Below are 12,921 nucleotides of genomic sequence, written 5' to 3'. Positions count from 1 at the left end.
GTCTTTCGGAGGAGTGCTTCCGAAACGATGTTAACGTGAAAGTTCTCTACGTATCCAACGTTATGGAGCGTAAGGTCTGCTGTGAGGTCTCCATCAGGGCCATTTAGTGCTTTTGGCAAGATCCACGTTCCCTTTGCTAGGATTGGGTACGAAGCAGTTCCTGAGTCGACTCTCTCGTCGCCGATGCACGTTTTAATAGAAGACGATTCAAGCAAGTCAAGGTTGTTAACAAGGTGCGTAGCTCCGCAGTTGTCGAGAACCGTGCTTCGTGACAGAACATGGGGTCCCGTCAGTGGGGTTGCAAATACGCTTGGTTGGTCGTAGTCCGAGTCGAAGTCGTCCGAAATTTCCCGGAGAAGTTCACGGCTGATCGTTACTGCGTGGATATTTCTCTTCAGTGTCACCTCTGACTCATTCTCCTCTTGCTGCGATTTCGCTTTAGAGCCGGTATTTCCTGACGACCTATTGCGAGGCGGCGCTGGGTTTCGGAAGCTGGGAGGTTCCGTCGCCCAGATCCAGCCTTTCCGAGCTAATTCGGCTCGGAGATCATAGTTCTCGGACTGATTGATACGCTTTCGAATCTCCTTGCACTCGTCCCTCGATAGTTTGTCCTGGGAAGGCTTGATTCGCCCGGTAAGGGCGTACTCCACGCGGGTGCACTCCAGGGGGTTTGCGTTGTGGGGTTTGTTGCAGGGGCACGCTTCGGATTTGCCTTTTCCTTTCGAACCGCTTTTTCCATCTGAGATTGCTTCGCTCGGGCGACCGGCAAGGGTAGCGTACACACCGCTTGTTTTACCCCGATTTTTGTCGTATAGGGTGTCCTCATACAGCAAGTCCTCCAGCATATCCCTGTATTCACTTACAGTAGGGATGCGGTCCCCCTTGCGCTCCATTTTGACAATTTCAGTGAGCTCGGAGGTCGCCCAGGAGGGGGCAAAACGGTGTCCCACCGCTCGAAGAAAAGTTTTCGAAGCGAGCGTTCCCTGGCTTTCCGGTATTCTGAATCGAAGCGCGCGGAGCAGTACTCGATGGAAGTCTCTTAGCCAGGTCTGGGGGTTTACGCTTGTGTTGGCCTTTTCCAGGAGGAGAAGGTACTCTTCGCGAACTGTAGTTTGACTGCTTGATTCGCTTGGAGCGTAGCGTTTCCGAAGGTACTGAATAAGAGCACGGAGTGAACGTTGGTTCTTCGCTAGGATCTCCGATCTCGCAGCGTAGAGGATGTCCTTGTCGACCGTTTCCTTAACCCAACGCTGAATAGAGTCGAAGTCCCGCTCCCGACGAGTTTTGAGGACGTCGCGGCCTGATTTTGAAGCGAGGTAGTTCGTATATCTTTCAAAGATCCCGGGCGTGTTTTGCGTGAGAGTTGGTTGTGCTACAGGCTCCTGGAGTTCTTCCCCTGTATCGTCACTCGCTTCTGCCCTATGCTGGAGAATCGAATCGTAGGCTTTCCGCTTCCGATCATAGGTTCTACGCTGCTTTTCGTTCTGCTGCGTGATCCATGATTCGATCGAGAGTTCTTCATCGTCCTCTCTTGGGTCTGACGGAGACGTAGTGTCGTCTGGGTCTATGAGATCCCAGACGTCTGCTGCGTCGGCTTCGGCGTAGAGAGCGTCGTACCAAACGGGGAAGTCCCGGCGGCAGGTTAGCCTTGTCGTACTCGTGAGAACAGATATCTGCGACGACATCTTCGTTGTAGAAGTTGCTGTTTGAAGCGAAATTTGTGAAGACCGTAAGGAGTTGATGGTGTTCCGCCACGAACCCTTCGTCTGGTTAACAGTAGAAAGGGGTGATGTGGTAAGCTGGGCTCATAACTGTGGTGACCGACGTCAGGCACGGGCGGCATCAACTAGGAACAAAACGGCTTGTATTCTCTAAGTGAGCGAGCGGAGCGAAGGACGCTTAAGAATACGGTCGCTGGAGCGAGGTCACGTGACCTCGCGGCCGAGACGCGGCAGAGTGGGTCCGGAGGCCCGGAGCCAGCACGACATCCCCCTAAATTGCACTCCTAGACTGGTGCTCATAGACCACAATAGCCCATTATTCGAGTACAGCATCTTTCTGCTGCCGTTTTAAAACAGCTGAGTGCTACAGGGCTTTTCTAGTTGCATATGTCTCACATTCTTGCCGCTGAATTGTACCAGCCTCTTAAACAATCTCCATTTAGGCGAGTAATCTTTTACTTACAGGTGCACGGGAGCAGGCTAGAGGGTTTTGAGTTAAAGGTTCCATGGCTAAATTGATTGTCACTCGGGCCACCCATTTCAACACTACCATCCTCCAATGTGATGACATCGATGAAAGTTGGCAGCAATACCAGATACTTTGTTATTTGAATGTACACCTTCAGAACCATTGAGAGATCTGTAAGTATTAAGAATATTTTCTGTAAGTGATCTCAAGAAACCGATCGTTCAATTTCACCTCCTAGAAGTGAACTAAAGGTATTTAGTCTGGCTCTCTTTTGTTTGTGTTACTATGATCGAGAATGACAAGTGAAGCGCTGTCATAAGGCTGGCCTTTAATTATTATTACTGTTAAGAATGTTAATAATTTGTTGATGATTTTGGGTGGCCAACGCCAACCTGCGATACATCCATCAACTGTTACTTAGGCTGGCATATATGGATGAGATGGGCGCATCTTGCCTGTCAGATGCTGCGAGTCACGGCCAGGACGCAATGTCCCCAAATATATTTGCTAGCATAGTAGGGTAAGTATTAGACACATGTTTCCTGAGCTTAAACCATCTTGTGTGATCACAAGAGTCACGTTTATTTTGCCAGACAGCTAAGTAAATCCATCATAACAGGCATTTCTAAATCAGCGCACCAATATCTTTGTTATTCATTGACAAAGTCTACCAAAGCTAATCTTAGCAAATCCGTTTAACGGGACATTCTCTTAAAACACACAATATCGGCAACGATAAGACGTTGAAAGAGACATTTCAAAATGAGGCCGAGAAGACACCAGGAGCCTCTGCAGTAATTAGAGGCCGAGCCAACCGTTTGAGAAAGCATTCATAGTAGTACAGACAGTCATAGAGTTCTTAAAGAGACCAAAAAGTATACGCATCTCCCCGAGGTGGGCTCGAACCACCAACCTCCAGATTACCACCTCGATCGTGATTAAACAATCATTGTCGGTCGTAACAGTCTGACGCGCTAGCCAATTGTGCCATCGGGGATTATGTAATACATTGATTGATGGTGGATTTGAGGCTGCTTCACTTTATGGATACACCAGAGTGACGTGGAGTCTAGTGGATCGCAAGACATCGGATGTGATGGTTCAGTTACCATGGACATAAATTGGAACACATTCTAAAGTCAAACATTCTCGAAGGACTCACAAGTGAAGACAGGTATAAGACTGTAAACTTCCATACACTTCGTCCATGGATATAGCTAGTCTTCCAGCACAACGAGTGGAAGAATCCAAATGCTACTCTTAACCGATTTTTTTCTCAAATCCTTTTACTGAGGTGTGCCTTAATATCACAACACGCTACAGCAAGTAAGACGCTACTTAGCTGAATCCTTTTATATTACGAGCAACCGTTGGCTTTTTTATGCTGAGTTGATTGGTTGAGTTGTTGATTGGTTGTCACTGGCCTTTGTGTTCCTGTGACGCAAACCCCGCTGCACACCATCCCACTTGCATAACTGCGGGTCTCATTGGTATTTAAAAGGCCAAGCGGCCCCAATGATAAGTTACCCTTTCATTCTGAGGAGACCTTGGTACTCCTTTGCCGATCCAATGCTCATATTGGCTTACACCCATGGATCAATACGTTGCAGGCACATTCAAGTTTCAATAGCCATTAAGAGGACAATGTACAGTTATACGCGCTTACCTTCAGAGAGGTCGGTTCGACTTCTAAGGATCATTCCAGATAAAAATTGCCAACATGGATTTTCCTTAAGCCTGAGGCCCTATTCCTTAAGCAATTTACCGCCATTTTGGGCGTTATCGTACACATGGGCATTGCCAGATTTTTCAGACGAAGAAGAACATGAAGGGACACAAGACCGGTCTTTTCGGATCGATTGCGACAGGCAAAGCCTAGAAGTTGGGGAAAACCTATTCAATTTCCTGCAACGAATGAGTGAGGAGATGTCAGAAAAGTTTGAACCATCAAAACCCCAAGAGAACACATCCGCCTTCGCAGACAAAACTCGTCGGTTCCTCATACCGCAGGAAGGATTCAACTTTTGGATCGATGCCATTTGCATAGATCAGAAAAATGACGCAGAAAGGTCGGGCCAGGTGCAGTTAATGAGCGAGATCTATCAATCTGCTCGCCACGTCATTGCATGGCTGGGCAATTCAGAACCAAATGACAACGTTCAATGGGTCATGAATGAATTCGCGCCCTTGATGTTACGTCTCTGGCGCTCGAGTGCAAGTCGGAGAATTCTACAATTGCTTCAAGATGCAGGACACGAGCTGGACCACCCTGTCATTGACAAACTGGTGGGCAGCCGGACCTGCCAGCGATGGCGCGATTCATATACCGACTTCTTTTCGTTTTTCGTGAAGAAAAGATGGCTTACCCGCGGATGGGTCGTTCAAGAAATGGCGATACCGAAGCCGCATGCTGTAATTCTCTATTGTGGCAGAAGCCAATTTCGCTGGGTCACTATCAACCGGTTTTGCACCTTTATGTTAACCGTTGGCTGGGAAGACACGCTGAATTTGCAACTTGGCGACCGCCTCCCTTTATGGAAAAAGAGACCTGGCACAATCGAGCGCCTCTGGAACCCTGTTTCGGCTGCGTTGCCCGAGTTCCAACAAAGGGCGGTTAGTAAACATTTGATTGATTGGCAGGATAGACGCTGGGGCGCCACCACCGATGAGGAAGCTCGGCATGCCGAAGTACTACATAACTTCCACAGACTACGATTTTATGAGTTCCGAAACCCATTGGATCATATCTATGGAACTTTGGGGTTGATTCCTCGCATTCTGGGTCCGAATTACCAAAGTGGGATAAACCCCAGTTACGAAGTCTCAGTTGAGCACGCCTTTACTGAGGTAACGTCCTGGCTTCTACAACATCTACCCAACCTGGACATATTGGGATTAGCAGGTAGCCCTGATGGCAGGCGTCAGCAGTTACCCTCCTGGGTGCCAGATTTTAGTTTCCATGGACCTGAGCAATACACCTCTCTGCAACGGGTGCGACAACGACGGATGAAGTATGCTCGATGGTATGGTCCGCTTGACGCAACAGGCACTGCAAAAGGCTTGTCTAAGCCCTTTTTCCGCATTGAAGGTTCTAAACTAGCGCTCGAGGGTACATGTTTTGACACCGTCAAGCACATTCGGTCTCTCGAGTGCAATACGCATGGCATTCTTCGGAACGTCCTTTGGATTCTAGAACATTGCATGCGTAATCACACTTATGTTTCAGGGGGTGAATCGATGGTCGAAGCTGTCGTAAAGACGCTGACCGCTGACATAAGGCCGAGAGCAATAGTACAGAGCGATTACAGTAGTCGAACTGAACAGTGGCTACGGAAGTGCATGATGTATGACTGGCACTCTCAGCAAGGTGTTGAGCGAGAGACGTGGCGTCAAAACATTGCGGCCTATGCTAAACATACGGCTGACCACAAACCTTTCATAAAGCTGGATGACCTGCTTCAAACAGTCTCCCTGCAAGACCTTGAGATAAGCTTAACAGATGACTCTTTTACCAAGATCATTCATTTTGTTACACCTGGCAGATGTTTTCTGGAGACTCGTGGCGGCTATATTGGACTAGGACCAGCCGAAGCAGAAGTAGGTGATGAAATTTGGTTGGTGAAGGGTGGCAGAATGCCGTTGCTGCTTCGAAAAAACAGAAGCGAAGCTAGCGATGGCGAATCCTATAGCTTGGTGAACGAAGTATACCTCCATGGAGTCATGCATGGTGAGCTAGTCAACAACGGATTACTAGATAGGTTCCACGAAGTTGCAGTAGTATGATTTAGCACTGATCTTCAACAACTTGGGTCCAATCTACAAATCCGTCGCGAGGTTCTGCGTCCTTAAAAGTCAGCTGATGTTGTGGTCGCATTAGTACGTGATTAATTAAATTATAATACCGTCAGGGGTCGATACCAAACCGAGCCGGGCCGGGGCCTAGACCGGAGCGCGTCATCCGGTTCGGATAAGTAACTGGTGACTCGGCCCAGTGACTCGGTCTCGCATGTCGTCCTCGTACGTCGCCATCAAGTGTGCGGGGTACCCAGTAAGTAAACGCGGATATGCAAAATGCAGTAGGCATGGTCTCGACTTCTGGCATTTACTTTTCCGCGATGGCCAGCCTATTGAGGTGTTTCCCGATTTGAGACTCTTCGACCATTGCCTCCACCAGGTAGGTTTCTTAGTGCTCAAAATGGCTACGGATACACAAGTAATTCCCCTTGAAGAGATTCCGTCGACGGAGGAGGATCACAGGCAACAGTCTTCACACCAATCACTGCCTGCTCCTGATGGCGGAGCTGCCGCTTGGAAGTTTCTGGCTGGGGCTTTTGTGATCGAGGCTGTACTTTGGGGTATGTTTTGCCCAGGAACGATTCGTCATTCCAAGTCTTGCATAAATCTGGTACTGATAAATGATTCCTCATAGGCTTCCCGTTATCTTACGGTGTGTTCCAAGAGTATTACTCGAAACATCCCGACTTCAAAAAAGACTCAAACGTAGCTGTCATCGGTACCGTAGCAACCAGTGTCTATTTTCTAGGTGGCCTCGTTGCAACGCCCCTGGTAGCGCGTTATCAGAAATGGCAACGACATCTCATTGTCGTAGGGTGGCTCGGCTGCGTCGTATCCCTCGTGGCTGCATCCTTCGCAACCACGGTCCCCGGCCTCATCGCTACTCAAGGAGTTATGTTTGGTTTTGCATTTCTGATAGTGTACTATCCCATCCTGCGTATGCTAAATGAGTGGTTCATCAAGCGGCGGGGGTGGGCTTTCGGGGTCATGTCAGCCGGTGCAGGCTGCAGCGGAGCCGGCTTCCCTTTTCTCTTGGAGCTTCTACTGTCAAAATACGGATATCAAACAACTCTTCGTGCCGTGGCAGTTGGGGTTTTCATCACCGTTCTGCCTATTATACCGCTTCTGAAAGGCCGATTGCCCGTGTCAAACCAAGGGGCTCTGCGAAAGATGGATACTGGTTTTCTCCGACAGCCACTCTTTTACTGTTTCGCCATGTCGAACCTGCTCCAAGGCCTTGGGTACTATATCCCCTATCTCTATCTACCGACATATGCGACATCCATTGGTCTCTCTGGAACAGCAGGTGCGTTGATTCTCGCTGCAAGCAACGTGGCAACGGTGTTTGGCCACCTCGGCCTTGGCTACGTGTCTGATCGCGTCAATAATGTTCTTATTCTGGTCTTTGTCTCATCCTTTGTCTCTGCCCTTGCGAGCTTTCTCATGTGGGCCTATGCTTCGTCATTGGCTCCTCTAGTGGCCTTCTCGTTGATATATGGCGTGGCATCTGGCGGATTTCCATGCCTATGGCAGAAGTTTGGTTCTGTTCTCTCGGAAGACCCTGGACCAGTCTACAGTTTTATGGCTCTCGGAAAAGGAATTGGGAACATCCTTACGGGTCCAATCACGACTTCGCTTATGACCGGCCCGGTTCGCTCTGGATATGGCCAGGGCCGGTTTGAGCCATTGATTGTCTACCTGGGCTCAATGATGCTGGCCTCTTCAATGGGGATACTTGGATGGACCTTAGTCCCAAGGAGTAGGTAGGAGGTATGGCTAGAAACTTCAATTCGTGTGCAGTTCTTGTCGGGCCAATTTGTTCCATCTGGATGTGGGTGGCTTCGACGTTGATTGTGGAAGAGTCCGACTGAACCAAGTCAAGAACTCGCATCGCAATGTTAAAAAAGAAAGGAAGAAGATTTCATTGCAATCATAAAGCGAACTCATCTTAACAAGATTTGAAATTATATACAACTCCAACAATCTTGTCATGCACTAGGAGAAAACAAGTATATTCGTACAACAGGCATCTTACATTCGTCATGTCTCCCGGTAAAAGCTAAACCTGCATTGTCCCTATTGAGTTTGTTCAAGCTTCCGGAGGAGATAAAAGTTCTCCTTACTCCAACAAGCACAATCGCCAGCTCAGCTGTAGATTAGTTCTTGGAGCCGCCTTTTTTGGCACCACCAGTCTTGCCACCACCCTTCTTGCTACCCTTGCCTGCCTTTGCCTGGTCTCCCTTGTTTGCATTGTTGTCCTTAGCCCCATTGGCTCCGTTTTTGTTGCCATTGGCTCCGTTGTTGTTGCCGTTGCCTACGACCTCGAACTTTGTACAGTCGTCCTGAGCACCGCGTTGCGCCACAGGCATAGCCACAGGCTGATGGTTCTGGGCGGCAATCATGGTGCAGACGCGGTAGGTGCCAGCAGGGAGACCGCCGGTAACCGTAGCCTGCAGAAGGCCTTTACCATTGCCGGCATCGTCGATACCCTTGAAGAAGGCGAACTTGGTAGGGTCAGGTGGAGTAGTTGACTTGAGGCTTCCAATATCTTGCACTGTAACGTGGCAATGGCCGATGATTTTTCCTTGGTCATCAAGGGCCTGAGGCGATGTGTAGTAGTTTGTGGTAGGGTTCACAAAATTTCCAGCTTTGAGGTTTGACGTTTGTACTGAGATATTGAACGTCTGACCTGCCTGTACCTTTTCGCCTGGCTGCGGGTTGGTGATCATGGCCGACACCATGTTCTTGAGGGCAGGTATGTCGCCCATCGGGATGCCGTTGCATGATCCCGCCGTGATTTGAGCGCCATTGGTGATGGTCTTGCCCTGGCAGAAGTTGATAAAGTTGTCGGGGTCACTGTGTTGTCCGTGTTGGTAAGCCTCAATGATCTGTTACACGGAAGATGCCTGTATGTAGGTGTTGTGGATTGATTGCCATCGGCTATACTTACGTTACAGATTTCGCCTGGCCCGGCTTGATGCCGTCCGTTCCGGGTTCCTGGCCAGTCTTGTCGCTGTTTGATTGAATGAGGTTCTTGTTCAGACAGGCACCGCCGCCATTACCTCCCTTATTCTGTCTGGATAGTAGGGAGCTCGAAATCGTTCCGTGAGCTGGTGTCGACAATACCGCAGCTTCGCCCAGCATAGCTACTGCGAGCATGATAACGAGAGAATATGAGTGAACCATGATTTCTTCTTATAGTTTTCGTCGTTGATTTTTTGAAGTAGCCAGCTCCAGATTGTATGTAGAAATGAAGAATGTCCGAGAAGGAAAAATGGAGGATTAGAATCCGGTCAAGCTCGTATCGAACGTCGCACGACCAAGATTGAAAAGCTATTAAGTCAAAAGGCTTAGTTAACGAACAATAGACGAAAAAAAAAAGAATGTGTTAAGAAGAGAACTGCTGTCAAAAATAAACCAAGTGATCAGGCCACGGCCTTATATGTATATCATTCAGGTTAATTCAATGTCAAGAAGACTAAACAGGATTACCCAAATAGGAAATCCTGATATTCTCAACAAGAGACCCACAACTTGGAGACATGAAAAGATCGCCCGCTATTGGTCTGTGAACTGAATGGCACCTTACCCGAAACGGGAATTCTGATATTCTCAACACAGGATCCAGCGTAAGAGTAGAGAAAGTGATGGGTCTCGCTTGTGTTCGTCCGAAACCTCGATGGGACGTTGGTCACCCCTTTTGTTCTCCACTTGCAGAGGATACTTACATGTAGTATAATCGCTACGGCATCTTCTAGCCGCTTGGTGGACGATGATACACGGAGAGCGGCCCGTTTGGCAAGAGAAAGTAACAGGAAGAAAGCTGAGGTAGCGAGGGAAAGCAAAGAGGCTTGCCGTTACCGTTCCAGCGGTTGCAGAAACGAAAGTTTACGTATCGCTCAGCTAATAGATTTTTGAATTCCTATGTAGAAGAACCGCAGATAGTCAGGCTCTTGTATTATTCTTCTGACTTGACCCTTGGATCTCTTGTCGTACCTTGCTCGGAAAAAAACGGCCTTTGCGAATGTTTCGCAGCGCGGATAAGACCCCAGCCTTAGACTTTACACTGAATCAATGGTGTCGTACACTCTGGTGAGTATGAGAATTCGCATTGCCAGGCAGATCCTAGTCAGCTCGATACCCGTAGAGCCAAGTGGACGCATCACACACAGAGATGGATGACTGATTTCTGAAAATTCTATAATCCCGACAGGCACCCGAATGCATGCGCAATACTGAGTTCTTGGATCATTCAAACGTTAACCTGATCGTAGTTAAGCTGCTCAATCACTGTATCCGCCTTGGCCTCCTGAAAACCGCGAACAACCACGTCTGTCGTGAAAAGGCAATCTTGATTCACCCTTAGGTTTTGAATGAATCACACTCGATTAAGGAACTTTTTATCAGGCTTTGCCTAATTGACTACAGTTGGGATTCGCCGAACCAACAATCAGACGGACCCAAGAAACTGGGAGTGCTGCCCAATCCCTGGTTCAGTGTCAACGGAGGACTTGAACCATTGGACACCCCTCGTTGACGTGCCGAAACACCCGCGGTCATCGGCAATGCCCCTGTCATCTGTACAAATGACAAGAAGATTCCACATGCTGACTGGCAGACCCCTGTTAAAGTTTAGGTCTCTAGCCAATTTCTGTGCGTTTGCGCACAAGAATGCTCTTAAACATCACCATTACGGCTACTACCTTCCCCTCCGCGTCCGCGCAACGCCTGCAAATGATCCGCGGAGACCTTAGCAACTTAATTGCTAGTCAGTTTTGCGGGTCAAAAATCTGAAACGATGAGTTCTTCTCTCCCCTGTGCTGCCTACTCAGGCAGAGCCACACACATCGTCTCGCGTGAGTCGCTGACTGTGAGTTGGTTGCCTTGCTCGGCCTCGGTGCCCAATTATTGCAAACTCATTGGAACTAAAAGATAAGACAGGGTTTGTACCTACTTTTGCTGCGCCGCACGAGACATTAAAGTTGTCTTTTCGTCTCTTCATCTTCCTAAAAGGAGTTCAGACGTAACGGCAAGCGCATCAATGGAATGCCACTAGTGCCGCGGTTTATACAACACTTTTCGACAGTTCGGTTCTTTGCTCACATCTGGAAAGATTTGAACGAGTGTGTTTCACACCCGCAACTGAAGACTAAGGAGCTAGATGCCGCTCAGAAAGTATATATTCGGACCGATCGGGGCCCGAAAGCCGATCGTAGCAAGACATGAGATGATGGCATTGTGTCTGCCTCATATGAATACCCTGTTCAATGTTGATGCGTCTCTATATTAGAAAAGAAAGAGAGAATCGCTTCATATAGTGCAGCAGCTTCTTTCTCTGCCCTACCGCGAGAAAGTTGAGCCAGGCGATTATCATTCGCGACACTTTTTGACGATAAGTTATCCCCAATGATAGATTAAGTTCTGAATGCGCACTCTTTTTCAATGTCTGGTGAGCTGCTGACGACTCAGCAAGGCAGGGCCCTTGACTCGACAGCAGCTCACCCGTAGGCTGAGGGGTCGTGACCAGTTAGAGAAGGTGCTTGAATACGCTCCATTGCATGCGAGTTAGATGTTTCTCTTCGTTTCAGTTAAAAAGCCTGAGATACTAGAAGGTAGGTTTCACAATGTCTACACCTATGATTCTTAGCACGGATACGTGGTTTCATTACTATCTAGCTGTGAAATTTAGGTTAAGATTAGAGGTATTGATTCGTAGATTACCTTAATAATACCTAAGCTAGTCTGCTAGTATATTGAGCAGCGCGCAATATGGCCAAGTATAGGCTAAGCCTTCCCGATTATACGGTTTCACAATGTGAAGTCTAGCGGAGCCACCAAGTGGTCGTTCGTCTGATCATTTTATTGACACGATAGTCTCTGATTAGAGGAGGTGGTGTTGATAAGATGAAGATACTCTTTGGTTATCATATCCATTTTATTTTGATCGATGCTTACAGGTTCTCACATTGCGGCAGCGACACAGACTTTTGAACCTTTACGCTGGTAGGATTGCCGTAGATTGTGAGATTATTAGAGAAACAGGGAAAATTGGCAGGTAATACTGAGCGTATCGAGCTATCTTCAGGAAGAGGATAAATCAAGCAAACTAATACATAGACAGCAAGAAACTGTACCTTAGAAGTCTCGCCTTTCAGTTTTCACTATGATGGCAGCAGTCTCACAATGGCTGTCATGTGAACCTGCATGTTGTGGTGAATCCCATCATGAAGTTAACCCTTCTAGACACAAATATCGTCGTTTATAATCACTAATTGATGCAATTATGTATGATCTTGTCACGTTCATGTTTGATACCTTCGTGTTCTCATTTGTATGCAATTAAGAATACGCACCGGCTTGATGGCTTTGGGCCACGGCTACCAACGCATCGATTGCTCTGTAGACTAACGGTAGACGTCGCAGAAGACACAAGTATTGCCAATAAACTCCAAAAACACGATTTGGTCATGACATCAGATTACAGACTTCCAGGTTCCTTGATGCGACGGTTCAACTTGCCACCGGTCTTCCTTCAACTTATTGTTCCTGTAGAAACCATGTCGCTAATTGTGTGCCGCCGGTTGCTAACATGCAAATCCGTTTCATAGGGCACTGCGCAAGCCTTCCAGACCGTCATCCACGATTGTAGTACATATATGTTGTTGTAGATGCGTGTCTTTCATTGTCGCCTTAGCAGAACCATACCCTTATTCGAAGTAGTCGGGATCTTTATCAGGACAGTAGACGCATGACATGGCGCCCAAGACGGGGGGTTTGAGGTCGTAGCCAGGCCATGTGATGAATTGCATCGGGGTCATATCAACATTTACCTTGCACATAATATTTCTGAAATAGAGAGACATCAGTCCTGGAATCGTTCGAAACAGCAGAAAAAAACGTATCAAATCGTTTGGAGCAATCCTACCTATAGAACCA

General features: G+C 47.9%; 4 protein-coding genes across 4 annotated transcripts; 2 read left to right on the top strand and 2 right to left on the bottom strand.

Annotated features, from left to right (window-relative positions):
- Positions 1 to 360: 360 nt before the first annotated feature.
- CTRU02_211802 (reverse transcriptase domain protein) lies at positions 361 to 1,685 on the bottom strand (the record flags this gene model as incomplete). The annotated part of the gene is made up of 2 exons (XM_070205720.1): positions 361 to 376; positions 463 to 1,685. The coding sequence occupies 2 exons, from the start codon at positions 1,683 to 1,685 to the stop codon at positions 361 to 363; spliced, it is 1,239 nt and encodes a 412-aa protein (XP_070060533.1).
- Positions 1,686 to 3,759: 2,074 nt separating this feature from the next.
- Positions 3,760 to 5,973, top strand: CTRU02_211801 (heterokaryon incompatibility protein; the record flags this gene model as incomplete). The annotated part of the gene is made up of 1 exon (XM_036725451.2): positions 3,760 to 5,973. The coding sequence occupies one exon, from the start codon at positions 3,760 to 3,762 to the stop codon at positions 5,971 to 5,973; it is 2,214 nt and encodes a 737-aa protein (XP_036582656.2).
- A 412-nt stretch (positions 5,974 to 6,385) lies between these two features.
- CTRU02_211800 (MFS monocarboxylate) lies at positions 6,386 to 7,752 on the top strand (the record flags this gene model as incomplete). Its single annotated transcript, XM_036725450.2, has 2 exons — positions 6,386 to 6,545; positions 6,620 to 7,752. 2 exons carry the CDS (start codon positions 6,386 to 6,388, stop codon positions 7,750 to 7,752), a joined length of 1,293 nt encoding a protein of 430 aa, XP_036582655.2.
- A 389-nt stretch (positions 7,753 to 8,141) lies between these two features.
- On the bottom strand, positions 8,142 to 9,171 carry CTRU02_211799 (fungal transcriptional regulatory protein; the record flags this gene model as incomplete). The annotated part of the gene is made up of 2 exons (XM_036725449.1): positions 8,142 to 8,841; positions 8,936 to 9,171. The coding sequence occupies 2 exons, from the start codon at positions 9,169 to 9,171 to the stop codon at positions 8,142 to 8,144; spliced, it is 936 nt and encodes a 311-aa protein (XP_036582654.1).
- Positions 9,172 to 12,921: the final 3,750 nt, after the last annotated feature.

Source organism: Colletotrichum truncatum (assembly GCF_014235925.2).
Source record: "Colletotrichum truncatum strain CMES1059 chromosome Unknown Contig_0008, whole genome shotgun sequence".
Classification (NCBI taxonomy): Eukaryota; Fungi; Ascomycota; class Sordariomycetes; order Glomerellales; family Glomerellaceae; genus Colletotrichum; species Colletotrichum truncatum.
Note: the sequence above shows the minus strand (reverse complement) of the source record. Positions and strands in the feature narration are given on the sequence as shown.